This window comes from Athene noctua, chromosome 3 (genome assembly GCF_965140245.1).
Source record: "Athene noctua chromosome 3, bAthNoc1.hap1.1, whole genome shotgun sequence".
NCBI lineage: Eukaryota > Metazoa > Chordata > Aves > Strigiformes > Strigidae > Athene > Athene noctua.
In genome coordinates, this window is record NC_134039.1 from 70,615,064 (window position 1) to 70,639,370 (window position 24,307).

Here is a 24,307-nt window from a genome sequence, read left to right on the forward strand (position 1 = left end):
CACAACTTAGTGGCAGAAAAAAATGAACCTGTTTCTAGAATTCAATTATGTTATTGGTGACAAAAAAATTTTTAAAAATGAAAAAAAAGCAGTGATTACTCAACAACTATTGAAGCCTTTTAACACAAAACAGTGCTTTTTCTCTGCAACTAGGCTTTACAGAGATCCAAAATTTTAGACTTATAGTTTACAATGGCAGTGTGGTTCTAACATTATGTGCTGCTTACATGGCGATAACTAAAAATTACTGGATATCAAAATGTTTAAGAGATAATTGTGTGAAGGCAAAAACATTATCCATGTTTTAGAAATGAGGACTGCCATTTCAAAATTGTACTTTAAGGCCAATTCATTGTCTAATTGTTTTGACAGCTGTGAGAACTTCAGACATTTTCTGTATCTATACACAATAGCAACTGTGTATGACAGTCGGAGGATTATTTGTCAGATTCACAACACAAATTAGGGGGTCATTCCTAGAGTCATAGTTGCTAAAGCCCAGCTAGATCATTACTTATCTTGGTCTGACCCCTTGTGTAGATAATAGGAACTAAACCTAAACCTTTTTTTCTTTCAGGAAAAAACATGTACTTGGAATCCTCAAGAGTTGCAGAATTTCATTACTTATTTTGTTAGTGTCTTAGGATTTTTCTAATATGAAATTTCTTATATATTAATTCATCTATTGGTTTTCTTTTTGACAGAAATATTTCGAGCACTTCAGTTATCCTCTTTGAGCCCTCTCTATGTCTTTGACTTCAGACATGAGAACTGGATGCAATATTACCCAAAAACCCCACCCCACTAAAAGGCAAAACAAGTTCTTATGTTCATTAATTTAAGGATCCAATTACTCCCATGTGCTACAGCATCATTCTGTAAGCTCATACCGTAAGCTGTCAGCAATGTCCCCTAGGATCTCTTCAGAAGCCACACATCCTATGCTACAGTCTTTCACTCCAGAGACATGACCTATTCTACTTATCATGTATTTGCAAAAATTTTTCATTTTACTATCTCAAAATACAGCTTGCCTGAAGAGATCAACTAAACAAGTGATTCAAGACGGTTTATGTAACTACTCTGTTCTCCTCACTTTGTCAGAATGGTAAATCTGCGTCATCCACATATTTTTCTTATCTGCTATTTTATTAGTGGAAATCCTGAATGAAATCATGCCAACTGTTGACTCGCACAGAAGCTCACTAGACAAACCTCCTCTTGAACAGAATTAATTAAAAAATATTTTTTTAGTCCTGCTGGTACGACATCATATTATGCTTTTGTTGATTGATACTGTTAAATGCTATTTAAAAGTAAAAAACAAAAACAAAAACAAAGGGACCACAGTATGAAATAATTATCTTGCACATTTACACCTATCAGCCAAATACATAGTATCACTAAAGAATAAAATCCAGTTTCACTGTCTTGTTCTTTATCTAATGTAGATTCACTTTTCAGGAATAAAGACAGAAATAGAAATGAAGCTGTTAGGAGTGACAGTAATGAAAAAAAGTTTCATATGTTGTTCTTAAGTGATAGTAAGAAAATTGGGTATGTAACTAGGTAAGTAATAATTATTAGAAAAATACTAAGTAAAACTGGTAGAATTTAATACTTATAATTAAAACTGTATCTTTATTATCTTCATGAACATATCAATATTTTCTTCCTACAGAGTCTTCTGAAATAGATAAACAAAAATTGTCACAGATACAAGGAAGAATTTACATGTTAAAGGCTTGCCATTAAAATTCATAAAAGAAAATAAAGCTATTTCTGCAGACAATATTAATAACTGTTACTATTATTATTAGCTGGACACATTGTGGTCACTAGAAAATTGCAGTCTCTTTACAGTATCATTCTCTGATACCTTGGAGCTTCCGTATTTACAGTCTTCCTGAAAATCAGGAAAAGCCTTTGGATAGATCTCTCAAGCATACAGCGATGTCTACCCATGAAGAGAACAAACCCATCACTAAGAAGAGTTCTAATAAGCTGTAAGTTTTAGATACATTAACAAAATGTAACTGAGTATTCAAAATCTTTATGGAAGCAAAAATAAATATCCAAGACTATCCAAACAGCTAAAAATATCCAAAATAATTTTAACTGTAGTGGATGTCTTTCTGAAAAGTAAAGAAAACATAAATAAAAGTAATAAAATGTCAAATTCTTTCATTACAGTTTCACATCATGACCTACACTGTTTCACTTATTGGTAAGCGATCATGGTGCCACAAGGGAAATGATAACACGCTCAGCAAGACTGAAACAGGACGAGACAGCATCCTTGCAGGCCCAGCGAAGCATGAAGTCAGTCTACTTATGATGACTGGAACCACTCCAACCCTCATGCTACCTCATTTACTTTCTAACATTCTGTTGAGATAGCAAAGTTGCAGTACAGATTTGGAAAGCCACAACAGTCCGTTGCTGATTCATGCTGTTAAATCATGCTGTTAGTACATTATACTTATGCTGCTATCACACTACTTTATGATGGGAGACTGACTTATGGTCAGAGCTGGAGCAGATGATGAACTACACATCAAGAAGAAACAACACTTGTGTGCCTGCATTAGAATATATAAAGTCTATACATCAGGTGAAATTAATTATAGTGATAAAGAAGCATTACAAGTTCAGATACAGTCCCCCAGAACTCTATTTCAATGATTAAACAAACATACAGGCATGTTTAACCAAATGAAAGGTTTTGCTGTTAACCACATTAGGACAACAGTTGAGACTGCATCAGAGTTATTATTTTCCTATGATCCAAAGAGACTGTCTTTAGCTGTGTCCTTTATATCTTCAGGAATTCTGTGGTTTGGATTTTCTAGTGCTTCTTATGGTGCAGCTTCAGCAACTCTATTTAGTAACTATAATCAAATGACTTGAGAAAGATTCCTAGGAACCTGAACAGCAGGGAAAGATAATTAACCATTATCTTCTATAATTTCACCCTCTGGACTACTGACAAGATTTTATTGGAAAAGCCCAAACTTCAAAACCTCTAGATTTTAATACCTGATCTGATGTGAAATGGATGGCTCACAACATTCTAGAGAAAACACATATAGATGATCTACATAAGACACAGATGATATAACACATAACTTCAAAAACTAAAAGAAATTGTTAAAAGTATAAAATATTTTGAAACTGGTACATCTTAGTCTAGTACCTAACTTGACTTCTAGCAGAGCATCAAAATCCTTGCCTTGAATATGATTATGCTTTTAATTCAGAGTGAATGGGCCAAGAAAGAGGACCCATATTAAAGCTCATCAGAGCATCAGCTGCAAACATGACCCATCTGCAGTTTAGACACACTGTGACAGCTACTTTTAGCTAGTCTTCTAACTGCAGCTGCTCTTTCAATGATTTTGACAATTACAGTCTCTTCTCCTCTGTCCCCTCCTTGTATCCAGGGTTAAAATTCTCTTACCACACGCTAAAAAAAAAATACTATAAAATTTAGTATAAGCTTCCAGAAATATTACCAATAAACACAAGTCAATATAGCAGTAATCTGGGATGTTGTATGATAGCACCACTGCTCTTTTGCAAAACTGACTGAGACAAGCATGCTTTAGGTAGATATATGTGAAAATAATGCAAGTAATGTGAATCTTGGTTTTGCACTAAATTTTATCATTTCAGTTAAAGGATCAGGGAGTTAGTTAGGAGTTACATTCACAGCAGGAGTGAATTTTAGTAATTAACTGTAGATTAAAACATATGAAATGAAAGCAAGCCCAAACACTACAGACTGATTTTTAAAAAAATAGTCTTGTATTTCAGGTTTCACAAACAGAAGGTAGTTAAGAGATGGAAGACATACTGCATTCAGTGCAGGGTGCTACTAGTATCTTTGAAATCCCTTATACTCTTCAGTAGGTTTTTAATGGCGGACATAATGTCAGTAATGATAAAGCACAGAATTCAACTGAGTTCTTAGATATTTTGAATGAGATTAACTTCTTTTCTTCTTCTGTGAAAATAAAGATTTTCTATATAGAATCATATGAAGAAAAAGGTGTCATTAATATGTGGTCACTTTTCAAAAAAGAACCGAAACTTAAGAGATTTTCCCATAAAAATATTGTGAATTAGTCTAAGAGCTCATATCTCACTTTCCAGTTGGTCCTTATTCCAACCACTCAACAATACCGTGCATTGATCACCCGAAGAAACCTTCTATCAAAAACTTTGTATTTTAATTTCTAATTTTGATCAAATCTTTAAAAAAATTCAGTCATTTAATTAAAAAGAATATAATTTTGGATACTGAATTTCTTTTGCTGAATATCTGGACTTCAGTTGGTCTGAAATAAACTGGAATATACACATGATACACATTCAATTACTTAACATATTTTTAGATCATGTTATTTTTCCTTAAATTAAATCTATTCCATATCTAATTCTCTCCCCATTAACTCTGTAGAAATGGGCATTACAAAATAAATGATAAAACACATTCCAATTGCATGTTGCCAGCATTAGCCATTTACTTTTGGTCAACTTTCTCAATTCTGTTGGTATTCATCTCCATTACTTTTAGCTGAATTAGTTTCAGTATAATTTGTAGACACACTGATAGTCTGGCATTACTTTTCTACAATAAATGTCCTCTATTATGTAGATATTTTTATCCTAAGGCTCAAATTAAGACAGGCATCTTTACTGAAGACAAAATACAGTAATTCTGCAATAAAGACAAACTCAATGTTTACTCTGAGAAAGAAGTAATTATGATGAAGCCATTCAAGATACAGCACAATTGTAATGTAGGAAAAATGAAATCTGGACTGATAAGAACATTCAATGGAATTTGCAAGAATCAAAAATCACCTCCAGCTCCAAGAAGTGCACTGTTCTTTTAAAATGTGGTAATTCAAATGTAATGGGGAGTTACACATTATGTGCTGTTTCAACACACAAATCATAGTTGGAAGGTATATAGATGAATACACTAAAAAGGACAGTTGTGTTTTTTACCACATAGCATAGGTAACCTTTTCTGTTTGCATGGTTTTGGTTGGGCTTTGTTGTGTTGTTTTTTTTTTTTTTTTTTAACACGAATGGAGATTTTATACCTTTGAAGTTTTGCCAGTCCTATTTCTGTTTGTAGAAAGTCTTATCGGGTTTTGATGCTCACTTAAGATCAGCTAAGAACAGCATATCCAGAATGAAACAGTGCTTCAAAAACAGGGATGATACCAGAATAAGGATGTAAAAACCTCAGCTCACCTTCTCCATCTCATTTTCTGACAGAATTTTATTATGCAGTATTAACAACGATATGTGTTAGCTGCAACTATAAAATAGAAAGAGAAAAACCTTCACGTCTTGGTAAAACGCTCTGCAAATTATACATGAATTGCTCTGCATATTTGCAAAACATTTTTGGTTTTAAAGCCTATTTATTGAACTTATATTTTATTGATTCTTAATGTGCCCAAGTGAATATGCTTTGAAAAGAAGTATGACTGTATTTATGTAACAGCAGCATGCATCTGGATCCCTGAGGTCCTACTCAAAATATTCAAAAGACTATGCCTTTTTTCTCTCCTTGTACAATTTAACTCTTTGAAAGTAGCTTTTACTAAAAGTGGCGAGTTGAATTTGTCAAATAACTCAACTGAAGCCAAAACTAAATTATTATTCTGGCTCACTTAAAGCTATCCAAAGACCTGGAGGATTATCAAGGATCTACTTTATGGATAGGTGAACAAAAATCAGTCCTTATTCTTGCATCTTTCCTGAAGGCTTATTAAACAAATTATATTCTTAATACCCACTGTATTTCATGTATATACTTTTCATCATATTCTTTTTTTCTAGAGTAAATGAAATGGAATTCTACTGCAGTTCTGACATACAATATGATCTTTAGATGCAATCAGAACTAAACCATTCCAGCTTCTCACTTACATATAATTACAAAATTGTGTCAAAACCATAATTTTAAAAGTTTAGTAAGTTATTTAAATAAACTTATTGACACAATGACTAGATTTGTTAGAGACTGTCATGAGTCCTCTGTCCCTAGAAAGGTTTTGTTCTCCTCTTCATGTGTGATCATCTCTTAAAGAGTTGGGGGGGGGGGGGGGGGAGTTTCCTACCAACCTGATTTTGATTAAGCTACTGATTCATGAATTCTAGGACAGTATTACATTTTCATAAATTTGGATTCATTGTACTGTTTACACACTAGGAGCATTAATGATATGTGTTTTTCTGAACACTACAGATTTGCTAACCCATTTTGCCCTTATCTTCTGTAGTTGAACATAAAAAACTGTGGATCATCTTTATCTTGGAAAAAACTTTATTAGTTTGTTGGCTTTTTTTTTAAAAAAAAAACCTACCACCACCTTGTATAAGATCCTAATAATGTGGAGAAATATAAAATACATATGGGTACAGTTACAGTTGTAACAATCTACAGTGCTGTTTAAAAAACCCAAACAATGAAACATGTAACCCACATTAGAAAAAGCATTGTAAAATTATTTTCTGATCTCAGTCAGATGACCATGAGTTATTTGCAATTCTATTACACTGTTGTAAAATAACAGCTATATAATTTCATCTTACTTTTTGCAATCACTTCTGAGTCTTTTATTGAGAATATAATTCATCATAGATTACCATTAGATATAGTGACCAAGACAGAAACTTGTAGAGTTTCTCAAATCACTTTATATGATTGTCATAGGTCCAGTGAGTGACACATATAATTTCTGCTTTGTAGTTTAGTCCAACAACACCACTACAATATGCTACAAAATACAGCGTCAGTTAACCACAGCAACATTTTGTCCTTTCCAGATTTTCAGAATATACAGACTTGGGGAAAAAAAAAAAGTCCAAGTACTGCTCTTCACCTCAGGAAAATGTTGTTATCCATTACTAAATATCTTATGAGTGAATGCTTTAGGAACTTATCAGAATATATGGACCCAAAAACCAGAGTTTCTAAAACAGTGTTCATAAAGAAACCTTTTTAAAAACAATGGTTACACTACATCCAGTTCAGGCCAGTCTCATTCACTCCAAAATTTTAATTTGTTATTTATTTTTGTTGATATATCTGGGTCTATTTATTGAGTGCCAGTTCATTCTGCAAGGACAACCTTCAACAAAAACAATCAAGTAAGGGACATAAAGCCATATTAAACATTTTCCTGCACTTACAACAACAACATTAATGAGAACAATAGAGGGAAAAAAGCACTTAATCTAGCACAAATTTCACCAAGCAATTTCCATTTAAAAAATTGTAATTAATTCCTGGGGCAAACAGGAAAAGCTGACCAATGGCATTGTAAGGTTAATGGGATCAATATAATCACATTCAAAATATGCAGTTTTCAGGGAGTAGAATGAAATAAAGAGTTTGGCAAACTGCAGAACTTTGCAGATATGTAACGAAGTAGTCAGCACTACAAGATTAAAGTGTTAGGATCCTACAGGTTTCACAGTACCCAGAGTTTGAGAAAGAAATTATTACTATGCCACTGTTACTGGAATGCTCTCTAAAGCTCTACATTCAGGTAACTCTCCATGTCCTCTGTTTTTTGAAATCCTCTGTATGTCATTCCTGGAGAAACTCTGACTCTGAAGAGACTATTACAGTAGTCAAGGACCAAGTGATATGTTGGATATTTTTTTATGTTGCTCTGCTAATTAGTGACTATACAAAATGGGTAGTAAGGGAAAGGTTATCCAATAAAATACATTAAATCAATTATTGGCAAGAGTATACAGAATGCATACTATGATTTTACGAAATAAATATAAGCAAAATAAAAATACACTCAAGTGTTCACTCAGTTACAGTAGCGGGATAAAATTCACTACTAAACAAGGATTAAAAGTAACATGTTCAGAAGTAGAAACTAGGCATCTTATTATTTGTACATTTGAAAATAATTTTCCTATTACTACTACATGGATGTGATTTCCACCAAAACCATACTGTATTCAAAGCTATAATACTAAAGTCTTTAAACTTGAATAATAGTAATTATGAAAAAATAGTGCTGCACACAAAGGGGAAGAGATCAGGACTCTTTCGTAGTCAATAATTGCCCCAAAGAATGAATGCATGCCAAATAAACATGTACCTTTTCTTTCCCATGAAAACGTTCAGAATTTAAAGGTATTTTCAAGAAATATGGATTGTATAAACACAATGCTCCACAGTTCTTCTCCATACAAGAGTAAGTTTTACAAGTAGAATTATGTTCAATATCTCTTTCCATCTCTTCAGCAGACCCCACTGGATTTGCTCCTGGAGGTTTAAGAGCTTCCCTCCCTCCTCCTTACTGACAATGTCTCTGGTAACAGTCAGCACAGAAAACAATATTTGGGCTTGCAAAGAGATATTCAAATCTTCAAGGAAATCTTCAAAGATTAATCAATATTCAGACAACTAAATGTAGACATTTAACAGATTAATTATAATTTCTGCTAACGCCATGGTCCTTTGTAATTAATAGAGTGAAATAAATATTTGCAGAGGGTAGGGGGAGACCAGAAGTTACTGATTCACACGCATGTCTTTCCACTGATTATAAATGTAATTTAAATTGACTTTATCTCTAATTTAGACCTGGATCACAGGATTGGCTTTGTTCCATTAAACCTTAAGCTTAACTACATAACGTAACCCATTCTCCATCTAACTGATCTCTGTAACATGAATCATATCTACATATAATATTTGTACTGAACTATGCACCTGGTTAACTTCTTTGTTACTTAAAAGATTAATATTTGAAAAATACGGAAGACGAATATTAGCTGACGTCATACACAATTGATTTAGTAAATACAAATGACTGCTTATTTTTTCATATAGCTGCTTTGTTTTTTTTAAAGAACAGAGAAAAAAGTAGTTACAACTTGGTTGTACTAATATATGGTATTACAAATTCAGCTGTCAAATACATTAAATCTGTTGTCAAAGATTCTGCTCTGCATGAAGGAAGGGGTAGAAGTTAATGAATTGCTGTGTATTGCATATGAAATCCAAGCACAAAACTGCAATTTCAGTGTTCACACTTGAACCTTTTAATTTGACGCATCATCTAAAATTGCAACGTATTCCCTATCACAAAAGCAAACTATGCAAATAGTAACTTAATTTGGAACTAGAAAAACACTGTGTAAGTGCAGTTTTCCAAATGGTATGAACATTTACATGGAGGAAAAAACACAGTACTCAGGTTTATAAATTACTATATCCCTTCTTGAAGATTTTTTTTTAAATAGTAAACAAATGTAATGAGTCAAATGTCTCCAAATTGTTCTGATGGATGACATAAGACTTCTTAAGACCCTTGCTCTTCAAGCATACTCCCCACCTACTTGCAAGAAAAAGTAGCTGGCAATCACTGGAAAACAATTCCCTGTATTATTCTTACCTCTTACACAATTCATCTAAAAATAGCCTGTGCAGCTTTTACAGTGATATACCTTGTTCCCTTTAAGATTTTCTCAACTAATGTACTGGGTAAGAAGGCACACGTTACTATATCCCAGCACCCTGATTTTCATATCCTTCAAACTCCTGAATAATAACAGTAATAATAGTAATAATAATCATCAGGTTAGGGTGAAAATGAAAATAGTTAGTAAATCTCAACATTCATAATAAAGAGTACAATTACAAATATTTATAAAAGATGAAAAAAAAAAAAAGAAAATATATTTATTTTACTTATATCAATATTAAAACCTGAAGGCCTTTGTCCTGTTTCTTACCACCAAGATTCCACTTTTCTACTTTCCATGCTGCATTCCCAAGAAGAGAAGTCCTACTGATATAGTATGCTGGCCCTGTAGAGGTAGTCTCCTTCAGCAGGGATTTTGAAAATTTTTCTGTTTTGGCAATCCTATTTCAGTATAAATGATTTTTTAAAAAAACATATTCTCTAGAGTAGAAGATGGGTCTGTTAAAAACTAGAGGGATCTCTCAAGATAAGTCACTGATGCAGTAATTCGGTATTTACCTGTTTCCATAAGCAGCTAAATCTAATACCAAAGGACTTCTACGTTTGCCCAGCTGCTTTGAAGAGAGCAAGACTTAATTTTCACTGACTCCTGATTTATCTGATAATATTAGATTAGTTCATAGTACAGAGTAACTTCTGAGTTTCAGCAGCAAATATATATATATAAAAGCTACTTGCAATTCAATATCATTGTACTATAACTTGCAATTTTACTATGTACGCTGTTCCAAAGTGAGGAGTAACTATGACTTCTGGGAGAGGAAGCTAGATAGAAAGAGCGCAACACAAAGAGATGTGCAGATTTCAAATTCAGATACAGACCCAAAATTTGTCTTACTAGAGGTAAGTTAAATATTATTTTTTAAAAGTCAGGCATGAGTACTGTATTATCGCTATAAACTCTTGTGCTACAAACTCAAGCAAAAAAAAGAGAAAGAGATTACTTTAGGTATAAAAATATGCCCATTGCTAGCTGAATAAAATACAAATCAAAAGGGGTTTTTTGTTTCTTTCTTTTTTTTCTTTCTTTTTTTTTTTATGATTACTGTTCTCAGCTTTGCACGCTTAAAGCCAAGCTTTTGAGGAAAAAAAAATGTATAAAATAGGCAAAATAGGCCTACAGTCTCATCAGAAGAAAAGTATTACAGAAAGCCACACTGATGATTCAGACATAAGAAAGGGTAGTGTTGGGAGTTTTATTTCCTTTTTGATGCTTCTTACATAATTTTTAGCGCACTATATAAACTGGTCAGAATCTTTCAGTATCTTTCAAGACAGAGGGCAACTCCTCTTCCTAGTACAAGGCAAGCATCACTAATTTCTCAAAGTTCAAGGAAGCGTGACATACGGTCTATCTGTCATATTTTAGTTTAATATTAAAATTTTGTGATAACTTCTATGGGATAAAACCTGTATTTCTAAGACTGTATGATAAAATGTCTCTGTGTTTAATTTACAATATACTCATATGTGGTGATCAAGTCAGGATATTCATGACAATCAACAGATGCAGAGCTTTTGATGAAGCTGAGCAGGCTTGTTAACAGAGTAGTTAAATTGAAACTGCAACAGCTGAAGCCGGGACCAATGGACACACCTGATGTTTTTTCTCCTATAAGACTGTATTTAGATGTGATTTTTACCAGTCAACCTCATTCCCTCTTGATTAAGCTCTTTGCATGCAAAAATAATGTCAGTTATTTTATTACTGTAAATTGGCTCTTCTGAATATAAATGATACAACAGTGCTAGATCCCAGTCATCTACTCCCAGTACTCAGAGATTAAGCAGCAGCCTCTTTAGATTGCTATGAAGTTGAAAGTCTAAAAGAGCAGAGCTTCCAGTTTCTTGCAACAAGTAACAATATATTGAATGTATTCCAAAAGTGCTCAAAGCAGGGAGTAAAATCACAGCACTGTTAGTAGTCAGGCTCTTTAAAGTTAGAAAGATTTCCATATTCACAGTCCTTAACTCTTTACAGTTTTGATACATTCCACAGAAAAGACCCTGTTAGCTTCTATATACAGAAGAGTGAAGGCACAGGATCAAGAACCAGAAAACCATCTAAACATAGAGTTTACAGGGAAGAGGGGTAAACACTCGTCTGATCAGAAAACCAATCTGTTCAGAAACTTTTTTTTTTAATTGAGAAACATGTATTTTTACTGCAGTAGCAATGAGAACTAAATTTCTAGCACAGTACACACTAAGAAGCTAAATTAAAAATGTATTTATTAGTTACGCATCATATCACATGAAGTGAGAACTCCTGTACTTTAATGCAGATAAAGTAACTATTTAAAACCTCACATTATAAACTAGGGATGAGATCACAAAAGATTAAAGAAACCTGTATTACTGTAGTCGAGCATAAACAGATAATTTAAAATCATGTTTCTGATATATATTTCTACAGTAGGTGATCAATAGGAAGAATATTAATATTAAACTTTTAAAACTAATGTCTGTTACTCTTGCACTCAACAATATGAACTGAACTTGTCTTCCAAGCATCTTGTTATTCAGTTGCCTCTGTAACCATCTACTAATTCCATTCTTAGGGTGCGAAGTTGCATTATTTAACTTGTGCAGCCCTAGCAAATACACACTCTGACAGGTGTATAGAATCAGATTTGTCTTTCTTTAAAACCTTCTCTTTCCAGTGATTTTAGCTCACATACAAGAATCTACTTTAAAATAAATGTTTTCATGTGAACAGTAAAATAAAAAATAGAAATTTAACAGTCCAAAACAGACTCCTTTGTGATTGCATACAAAGTCTGTAATACTGTAATGAAGAAAACTTACAGACCAGTGCAAGAATGAAATATGGAGACAATTTGCTTATCACCTATAAGTACCTAGAAAACATATATAGGGAAGAAAACCAAGCATTTTCAATAGCTCCATTTTTAAACTGTTCTGATCATTTCAGACTTTCATGTTCAATATTAATATCATTTAATATAGGTGAGAAATCCTCTGCAAGAGAGACAATCTGTTTTGTTTGGGTTTTTTTAAAATTTGACATTAGGCCTGAAGTAACACAAGCCAGTAAACTTTAGATGTCAAGGGTTCACTCATAAAAACAGAGCACTACTACTCTTTCAGGGAATAGCATAAAGCTTCAGGAACTTTAGAACCTAATAGGCAGAAAACAGACCACAGGTAGAAAGAATTGCCTTCACACCCCAAAAATGCTGCCAAATATGAGGAAAAAGACTAAAAGGGCAAGCTCATGTGCTAAATGAGACTTGAAATATAAGTAGTGTATTCTTACCATAAATCAGAAAATATTACCCTGAGCCTTCTCTTATGAAAATAGGGGGCAGAGTATTCAAGTGAGCTGAGATTTAGGAAAAGCGGTAGGTAGCAGTGAGCCTTCTAACCCTGCACTGATTCTAATTAAGTGATTATTAACGAGGAGAGGAAAGGCAAAACAAGCCAAAGGTACTGACAGTGCTCACTCCATCACTAAGCTAAAGATGCACTTCAAAGTCACCCTGTATCTGCTTTTTATTCAAATGCAGGCACTGTGAAATGTTTCACTATCCTTTGAAACAGGCATCCATCTTAAAACTAAGATGTACAAAACCTAAAATTTAATCTAAGAATGAATGTGACAACAGCTTCCTAAGGCATAAAAATTTACATAAATAATAACAAAATTTTATTGATCAGATGATGTAGAAGGATGGTAGTTCACATTATTATTTGAACTAACATTATCTTGTAATACTTCACCATAATTAAACATTTGAAAAAAATAAGACCATTCATGTAAATTTTAATAGGACAGACAACAGTGCACACATTCATTTTGGTCATGTGGTCAATAAGGCTCACTCTCTAGTATTTATATAAAATAATGATTACAGTATCATTATTTTAAAGATTACATAAATCAGAATAAAGGATAGGCACTACCCTGAAGAATGTATGGCTCAAGTATAAAACAAGGGACAACAAATTCAGAGAAAAGTAAAAAGAAGCAACAAAGAGCTAATCAATGTGACTGTAAGTGCTATTAATAGACTCAAGCCTACCTGTCAAATCTATTCTGGGTATTGCAGAAAACCAGAACTTTCTTAAGGCTTTAGAGGAAAGTAACTGAGTATCTGCATTAGGTGCTCCATTTAAGTAAGACAGTCAACCTGGGCGATAGCACAGATACTGTCTTGCAAGCTCAAGTGCGTGATGAGGATGTCATCACCAGCTGATAAACTGGCAGTCAGCATCTCAACACTGAATATGAGATGACATGAAGGTGTTAGCATTAGTCCATTAAAGGCCTTGAAAGAGAAAGCGTCTGAGATTTTCTTGGTGCTGTAAAGGAAAGGGAGCTAAAGGAGATGCAAAGCAAGGAAAAATGATGGATTGAAAAATGATCTTTACAGCTTCTTTGCAGTCTGGGTGAATATAAATGAAGCAAAAATGCATTTGTCAAAGCCAAAGAAAAGGACATTGCAGTAATAAAGAAGTGAGTTGATGACAGCATGGGTGAAAATGTCTGTTAAGAAAGACAGAAAAGCTTGTATCATCTAGATCATGAAGAAGAAAAAATCTGCAAGACAGATTCCTTACCACAACATATTGAATATATTTTTATAGCTCGGCTATGTCAACAAGATAACTTACTTAAACAGAAAATTTGGACTAAATCTCTAACAGTGAAACCTGTATCAGTCCAACATTACTATTAGCTTATATTCAGTTTGACAGATGAATCTAGTTCCTAAAGTCCTGTTTCCTTGAAAATCTTTCCGATATCTTGTACATGAGACCATTAAACTCAACAGCCATATTTTCTACCAATATTTTAATTATAAATATGCTCAAAGTCATGCTTGGATATTTTATCACTTAACAGTATCATCCATTCACACCTCTCAAGAATTCAGGAAAATTTTGGAATTATGGCTGTAGTTAGGAAAATTAATAACAATAAGTCATAGTTTAAGACATACTGATGAATAGAAAGGTTTTTATTACTTTTGCCTTTAATTACTTAAGATTAGAGATAGAAATTAAATGAATTTCACATTTTGCATTCACATCACAACTCATTATCACATTAACAAAACCATTATATTTTTATCTATATTAAGCTTACTGATTTTTTTCTTTTTTTAATCTGACACTAGTATGAAACAGTGAATTAACACAGAACATTTATACAATCAACAGAAAATATCATAAGCCAAGAATGACCTGTTCGACCCTATAAAACATCACATCGGTTACACAGGAAAATCTGAGTCAGGATTAAATGGTCTTCCACCTACTGTCTGCCCATTGTGTTCTCTGTTCCCCTACATGTGAAATAAAGCCTGCTAATCTGAAGTATGAATAGAGCTAGAGAGCCACCCAAACTAGCTTTCTGTACCTGGGTTTGTGAAGCATCCTGTGTAGGTAAAGAGGACTCTGTCTCTCTAGGAGTGAAAACCATGACAATAACAAGCTCTAACTATAACTGAAACAATACTATTCTTTTCAATAATATTAATATTTGCATTATACATGGGCATGAAATATTTAAAATGTCTACCTGAAAACACGGCAGTATAGTTTCACTGCTATCAAAAAGTGACCTTGGGAAATTTGAAAATTGAATGTAATAATTTTTGCCCTTATTACATAGCACTGCACCACATAGCTCATTGCATTAAATAGCAAATTTTAAAACAGGATCAAAGTTTACCAGTAAGGATACTGATACCGTTGTTAAGCAGGACAAAACGTAAGCAACTATAAACTCCTAGCTAAATAAAAACATTTGACATTTCCCCTCTCACCAGCTTCCTAAAATCAAGTGTTTTCTCTTGGGACACTGCAGATTGAAATAATTGTTCTTTGTTCTCCAGTGTACTGTATTTTACAGTAGTCACACAGGAACAATTTATAAGGACATGAAATGGACAAGTGGCATGGAATAATCTGTGGAAAGTCAAGAGGTCCCACTTTTCACAAGGCAGAAACATGGGACAACTTCTACAAATAACGGTGTAAATTACTCCGGATTTATATATAAAGCATCACCTTTCTCCTCAGTCGTGTATTGCTAAAACTTATGTTAGCCTGAAAATCACATGTTTCAGAGGAGGTCTACATTGGTATCTTACACTTGACCAAATAGATGGCAGTGAGAACAATAACTTGTTCAAACAGATTGAAATGAAGAAAACTTCTATCATGACTTGATTATCATCTTACACTGAGAATATTATTTTCTTACATTCTTTCAAACATTAAAAATGGGGGATTAGTGTCATCACAGTTTTATACGCTTGTGTTACAAGTTTGTATATACCTGTTTATTTATATACATGTATACCTATAATATATATACACCTGATATTTGAACATTTGGAGGCCCAAGTTGGAACATTTATTTCTTCCTCTAATTCCTTCATCAAAATTTATTTCTGTCAATACCATAATATTTAATTTCATAGATGTAAACCAAATACCAAGTAGTTTTCAGGTTGTATCACTCTGTAGTATTAGTCTAGCCAGCCTAACTCCTTTCTTTGCAAATTTTTTCTCTGCTATACAATACACCAAAAAACCCCTAAACAAGAAGACCACACACGCTGTCTGTAATAAGGAACTATTATCATTGAGGGCTGAACATTTGGTATAAAAATCTATTAATTAATCTGTTCATATTGATGTCTCTAGGATATTTTCTACCCTGCTCATTCTAAACTTGTAAATAGAACAATGACAGGGTAAGTCACCAATTTAAAAGCATTGTGATCAAAAGAAGGAATCTGAAGATAAAGGAGTGAGTTACTCCAATTTTGTATAAACAGTGCATGACTGGTTAACTTCAAAAAGATTGATGAGGGGATCATTCTGCCCCAGTAGGAACCACAAGATATATGGTTGTCTGAGAAAAAAAATCAGCAGTAACTGGGGAAAGGAGAAAGGTGGTGTGAGGGAGACTGTGACCATCAACTCAATTTAAGATCAAAAAGATGTGCCCCCCCTGCTTTGAGTTTGCACAGAAGAATTAAAATACACTGTAGCTTTCAGTCGAGACGAGGCATGTTGTTAACCAATGAAGGACAAAGTGATAAGAAACTAACCAATGGTCATTACAGTAAATGAGGGTTCATGTAATCTGAAGTGTACAAACACGTTGAAGTTCTTCTGTGCAGTGTGCTAGCTTTGTGGAATTACCACCTAGTACTCCACTCTGCGCAGACATGGAATAAATAAATACCTCTGCTCTGTGTGTATATTGGTGTATTGCACACCAGGTAAACGACCCCCCCTTGAGGGACAACAAGACAAGGAAGAATAAACATTATACTTTTACTGATTGCCTAGGCTGCAGCAAGACATGCTTAAAAGAATGGAAACAAATATCAAGAGCAAAGATTACTTTTTATCGTCATCCTGTCTTTAACATTACTAATAATACATTTCATCAAGTAATAAGAAAAAAGTATTGCATAACCAAGTGCTTTAAAACTGGTCTTTGATTCAAAACCTGCTCAGGGTCTCATATGGCACATCATCACATCTGATGTTCCGGGGAAATTATTCTGCCTTAAAATTCCTGTGATGTTTTTAATTCTACTTAAAGAGGTCAAACAGGCATGTAAAAGAAGAGTGTGAGTTTTCACAGCTAGTACTAAAGAACCAGGCCCTCTGATTTACAGTTTCACTCTGTCGTATGCAGAGAAATACAACATACAATATGCAAAAGAAATTACTGGATGCATGTTTTGATGATTCTTGATACAGTTTACAGAACAAAAATTTTCAGTACAAAATGTACTATAGCTATGACTTCTCAATAATGTGAATTCAATGCAATCAGAGTACTCCAACAGCACATGCTGAACTTCCCAATTTTCTGAAGTATTTTAAATGCCTATTACTTGAGCTACTACTTTGAAGATTTGTCAATGGTCTACAGCTATTATTAACAAAGCAGAAGTATAATGGATTTTATTCTTGCCTGTGGGAGAGAAGCATTATTGGAGAATTGATAACACTTTAGTCATTTTACAAGGTTGTATTACACAATAAAGAAGGCCAAGTCTTTTAGTGGTAACGTATGATAGTGTTAGAACTAGCACTAGTCTACAGATCCTCAAAATTACTAATTCCATTTCTGTGTGGTAAGTAAATGTATTTCAGTGTGTTCCTGATCTATGTACTTTATAGTCTAGTTTACATAGCCTATAAAGACATTAAACCATAAAGAAATGCATTAATTAATAAATAAGTAAACAAATACGAACATACATAAGGAGAACAAAACAAGTCTTCATAGTATTATACCTTGGGATTATTATTTACTTTAAACATAGTTGTAATAAATTCGGTAGAGAGGGGGAAATTATGAACTTTGGTGCAGGAAATCAACAAGAAAAATTTAATAGGAAAGATTAACAGTGAACAATCGTACTTGAGAGGCATGGCTGCCAACATTAAAGTTATTTTTGACAAAATACCATAAATTAAGAAAACCTGACAGTGTTAGCAGGTAATATAAATTAAAGTTATGTTGTGCCCTTAGGCATTTATTTATTGCAAAGATAGGCAACAACAGTCAGAGTGCTCTGAATAAATCGTTTTATGAAGAAAGATAAAACAGATTGAAGCCATACACAAATTTACACAATGGTTCATTTGTACAGAGCAACAGAGTTCAGTCAGATGGAGAGAAAATAAGCTGGTAACAGGCCATTTCCCTGAGGCAGGCAACGGTGGGGGCTTTGCAACATCATTTGTTTACAGCCAGCCTGCAAACAGGACTTTAATGCCTTTCAGGCACTGCATGTGTATCATAGGCTAATATTAAATATAAAATAGTTATATGAAAGTGAACTGCCACCAGTTCACAAACATAACTGAACTTCTACAGGGGTATGAAAATGATTTGCCTATTTACCATATTCAAATCCCATTCCAAACAACTCCCTGATATGCTCTTTGCTGGAAAAATCTAAGGTTTTTAAATGTAGAGACCTGAAGTAAATACTCTTACAGTCCTTTTATTTCCTATTGAAAAACAGGCTCCTTATTTTAAAAGACTCCTTGCTTAGCTTTTTTGAAAGAATTTAACATCACCTTGTTAGAGTGTGCTGTTACATTATCCTGATGAGACATTATAAATAAATAACATCAGTGATGAATTTAAGATTAAAAAAAATCCAGTTATCTTTTCAGATTATCTCTGTGAAATACCAAGGCTCTCCTTGTAACAGCATCTCCAGAAATCATAATCTCAAAGTCTGTCACAGTTAAAATAGCTTTTTTTTTTCCCAGAATGGACAAAGAAAATACATCTCCTACTGCTTATAGTCCATCACTTCAGATCTAACAGTTTTGGAGCAACTCTAAAAAACAGTCAGACACCATCAGTCGTGCTGCAACTGCTACTATTTTGTCATAAATTCATCCCCAAGTAATGCTAGGAAGCTAAATTTAATAAATACCACACTGTGCCTGAAAAATAACCCCTTCACTTACTTGAAAATCTTTCTCTTCCAGGATCTCTTTCCTCCACCTGACAAGGAAGGCAGCACAGACGTACAAGTGGAAGTGAGAAAAACCCTCTGGTTCAGACTAGAAAAAAATAAAAATATATCATCCTCTCAATACACAAATTATACTTTTGATCACCACATAACCCAACTGTATTTCTATGGTATTCACTACTAACTATAAACATCAGCTAAACATCTCTCTTTGTATCACAAATATGTTTGCATTTCATCTATGCCAAACCTATTCATAGCTATTACCTGTAATAAGAATTAAGGTGAGGTATGCATCCATTTCTCATATTTAAATTCATTCTTGTCAGATGTGTTTTCCATTTCTGATGTTATCCGTTAGCTTATACCTGGCATGAAATACTCTACTGTCTAACTCAATATTGTGACATGAACATATGCTTTATCTCCATTGTTAAGAGTGAACTCTACTATTACTAGTAGCTTTTTAATTATAAATTCTGCTATAGACAATTATTAAGCATTTTAAAAATACACAACTTTGACTGAATTAGAGGTTTTTACTAAAGAAAAAAATTTACTGATCAGAAATTTACATTTATGAAACACTTACAATTCAATTTGTATTCAGATCTACAGTGTTCTGTTCCAGTTCAAGTCAGCAGATTTGGTCACTATAAAACTCCCACTAGATATTAAGATTCTATAACTATGCCTAAGAGTTTAGAAAAATTTCTGATCCTACTTTTAAAAGACTTCACAAAGTTTTCTTGTATTACCAAATTAATCTTAGATTCTATTTTCTATACCACTGAGAACTGAAAAATATAATTAAGATACTTAATTATCGATGTGATGACTGTGAACTAATGCTACATAAAATCTCATTAAAATAACATTTAAAAATAATAATTATAAAATTAAGCTACATAATCTGACAAATGTAGGGATACTTAAATGCTGATATCTAAATAATTTATAAAATCTAGTTGTAGCGATTTAAAAGTATAGCAATTTTTTTTTTTATATTATCTGCTGGTCATTTCAAAACTGCAGTTCACTCTTTAGAAAAATACAGTATTCTGCTCAAGTAAAGTGAACTGAAAGAACTTATGTAAAACTTAACATGATAAAATATCTTTTTCACTACTATTTAACCTAGAAGAGCGTGCTATTTAATATATTCCACATACCATTTGTAACAGTGCAATAAAGTAACCTCACTGCTATCACAAGTGGAGAAGGAAAAATATTCTACTACTACTACTACTACTACTCTTCCTTATCCTCTGCCCTTGACTGGTAGAAGTGTATAGTGTACTACAAGGGGTTGAATCAAATACCATGTTAGCAGCTACAGAAACTGCAGATCATCCTGTCCACCAATCAGTAAGAGTTGAGAAAAAGAGATAATGCCAATAATTTGCAAGGAAGTTTTAGGTTTAAATGTGTAGTTGTAACTTAAAATAGGAATTAAGTCAATTTTGGAACCAGAAAGGGATGATTCTGATTACAAAGACCTCTGATATTTTTCTTATCTAGGAAAACAATATACTTGAATAACATAACTTCAATAGCATTGTAAAATCCCAGGACAGACAAAGCATATGGTAATTTCAACTAGACTTCTCTCTAGAGCTTGACTTAATCAGAAAAATCAAAGTAAAGTCCAATTTAAAATATTAAAGTTTTACAGAGTCATGTACTCACTACCAAGCTCCTCAAAAATGCACATCTTTGTCTTTAGTGTTGGCATTTCTCTTGGGATGAAAAGTTAACATATAAAAGGTAAGTCTCAAGAAGACATACTTGTAAGCAGTGCTGGTACCACTTATATCAGATATTATTGTGGCAATATTTAAATAATCAAACACAACTCTAAAAAATGCAGAAAGCCAATTCTCAGAAAACAACCCTCTTCCTCATTTACTGTGTAAATAAATTTGGAGAACATGCAGTATTTTTTAAATTCTGATGATATTTTCTCTGATAATATTTTATAACATTTTCATCTCTAGAATGAGAAAAAATATTTTTAAAAATTAAAATTAAGTATAGAAACGGTACTTGTGGTCTCTTTTTTCTCAGCACTGAACTGCAACCAATTTCTCAATTTTAACATGAATTTTAACAATGTCTTTTCAAGTAGCAACCTTTAATCATACATGAAAAGTTTCTATTATTTTGGAATACACAACATCATTTCATAAAAGTGACAACCTTTCTTCAAAACTGGAAGACAAACAGGGTAGGGATGTCCAATGAAAATAGACTGCATTTAAGACTAATTCAACAGTCTGTACAAGAAAACATCAACACATTTTCCAGAAGCCTACTCTTAAGTATGTGCTGTCACTGGTGAAGACTTTCTGGCATAGTAAGAACCAGCTCACTTCACCATTACGTGGTGAACTATAATCTGTGTTTAGATCTACTTCAAAGAACAGGTAACTGAAGAGCATAGCACCAGCCTGAGCATTTGTAATCAAACAGGAGAGCAGGGAAGAAGGAAAAAAATGGTTATGGGACGGAGGCAAATAAAGCTAGACTGAAATTGCTGAACAGATAAAGAAAAATACAGAAATAGTGCTGCGAGTAGATTCAGAAAGAGTAAGACGATTTTGTAGATGAAGAAGTAGGAAGACTGAATAGTCTGTAGGCAGGAAAATTTCATTTAAAGTAATAATAATTATTCAGGACATTTTATGTATTGGATTATTTCTTACCCTACCTGAATATTTATATTTCTTTAATTACATGGCATGAGCAAGAAAGAGGGAACTGAAAGAAACTTGGTTTGGTATTAATACATATGAATCCTCCTTTCTTCTACTCACTCCTTCAACTCTATGTAAGCTCTTGAAAAACATAGGGTAGAAGGGGGCAGGATTAAAGAAATGTGTCTGAAAGCAGTGTTTTAACTTTCAAAGTCAATTTGCAGTAGCTATTGGCAAAACTGTTTGTTTTGCCCTCTCACACTGACTCACAAAAGAATATTACATAGCTAGTCAAATTAGATTATCATTCTTTTTTCTGATAATAGATTCTGATTTTAAGCCCAAGATTTCATACTATTATTACATAATAAAGAAAATTCCTCCATAGCCAGAAAGTCAAGAGAAGTGGCTTAAACATTAAAAGCAAAAACCCCCAGAATTTCAATGGTGGAAATTGAAAATGTTTTTACGGAATTGCAGAAACAAAATCTGGAGGTATATAAGAACCTGTACTTTTCTTTTTTCTGTTCAACCTTTCCCCCCCCCCCCCCCCCCCCCCCCCAATACAATTTTCTTCAGCTCTTTTAAATGAAACCAAATAGGTTTAAATATGCAATTCATTAGAGAAAAAATGCAAAAATGCATACCCCCCTATAGATTTAAAAATCCATCATGTTTCAGAGATAAGTCTAGGCTACAAAGTATTTCCAATGGATAGTTTTAGACAGTTTTGGAAATTGAGTAAAACCACTAATGCATAATTGCCTTTTCTAACACCTGCTACCTATCATACTTTTCCATTTGTAGCTTTTGAAGTTACAAACAGTTTGATCTCTAAATGTACAGAAATGTAGACTATCAGCTAAAAGCTATTTAAAATCAAATATAAACAATGACCTTGATTTAAGTATTTTAGCAAAAGATCTCAAGACAGATGTACAACCTTCCAGAAGACTTATTCTCAACATATTACAGACGACTCAGAGCACATTATCTAAGAACCATCTGTCATTATCAATAAAAATCATTTAGATTGTTAACATCACAAATATCTCATTGCCCTGCAAATGCTGGATCTCCTCTGCAGCTGAAATGAAAGGCATTCTTTATACTGCATTTCCTAAACTTCTTGAATTAAACAATCACTGAAAGAATGCAAATTTTGTTGTATGACTAGACTGATTATTGTCTAATCAATGATTAGTCTAACCTGCCTCCAATACCCTGGATACTTCAGCATTTAAGGAGGGTAATATCTCATGGTATTATATTTTTTGATAGAGTAAATATAATATGTGATTATTTCTGAAGTACTCAGAATGATTAAAGCTATGAGATTGTACCAGGGTTAGGTATTAAACCACCACATTTCACACACAAATAATGGCTCCGATACAAGGACTTCCACACACTTAATGATTACAGATGAATAAAGCAACTTTAAGCAACTCCATTTTTACTACATTACAAAGAGCAGATAGTTTAGCTATAAAGACATTTAGGTATTTTTTCCAAAACTATCCAAGCAATCTATAGCAGAAAAAGAGAAAGAAGCCAGCACAAGATCATCATGGAAAGTGGAATGTCCTGGCTGCTCCTCCAAGATTTGCTTTTTCCATGAGCCAGGAGCTCTGACTTCCCAGGCACAGACTCAATGTACTGTTAAAACTGAGACTCAGACTTCCAGTCTGAGAAGAAACACAGCACAAGCACACCATGGAGCGGTCCATCACGATAACTACCCTGCCACCAGGAATGACCAACAGAAGATAAGAGTACAAGAGTGCAAGCATAGAGCAGTACCTCCCCAGAATATTCTTCCAATTTTCAACGATTTCATGCTCAGAGATGTCCTTACACAAGCTGTAGAATATGTCCATTTAATAGATGTTAATGGATCTGTCTTTATCTGCCCAAAGTTTTTTGCAACTGTAAGCTTTTCTGGTAATCACAAAGTCCTGTTGCAAAGAATTCCAAAACCCAAGTGCATGCTAGTTAGCATGTCGGTTTTAAACCCAATACCTGCTAGTTTCATTCAAAGCTGTTCAGTGATTGCATTGAAAGGGAGTATAAGCAGTGACTTCCTGTTCACTTTCTTCAGTCCATTCATCTTTCCTTCTCTTTTGCCGACTAGAATTTTTTTTGTCTATTCCACTGTTCCTTACAGGCCAGTTTCGCCATCTTTGCTGAGCCTTCTTTAGCATCCTTTCATGTACTTTTCTGATTTTGAAATAAGGTTCAAACTATACATAGCATGTAAGATGCAGAAAGAACGTAACTCTCACAGCTGCATAATATTTTGTTCTCCTTTCCTTTTCCAGTAATTCCTAGCCTTTGATTTGTTATTCTCATTTTCTTTCTTGACTGCTACTGAGCTCATATTTTCCTCTTGTGCTTGAGTGTAGACAGCTAACTTGAAGCCCACAGTTATACCAGTAGAGTTAGGATTGTTTCACAAACAAAATATCACTTTATATTTGTCCATGTGGAATTTCCCATGTTATTTACTACTCAGTTCTTTACAGCAACATGAAGTCCTGCAACTCCTTCCTGTCAGCTTCTCACCTTT

At 33.5% G+C, this 24,307-nt stretch overlaps 1 protein-coding gene across 4 annotated transcripts in view; it reads right to left on the reverse strand.

The window, feature by feature from the left end:
- Positions 1–24,307, reverse strand: part of TBC1D22A (TBC1 domain family member 22A) — a 212,827-nt gene that overhangs the window by 20,940 nt on the left and 167,580 nt on the right. For all 4 annotated transcript variants that reach the window (XM_074903258.1, XM_074903257.1, XM_074903254.1 and 1 more), the window contains one exon: positions 19,035–19,130. In XM_074903258.1, the coding sequence (XP_074759359.1) occupies positions 19,035–19,130 (96 nt within the window). The remainder of the gene's footprint in view (positions 1–19,034; positions 19,131–24,307) is intronic.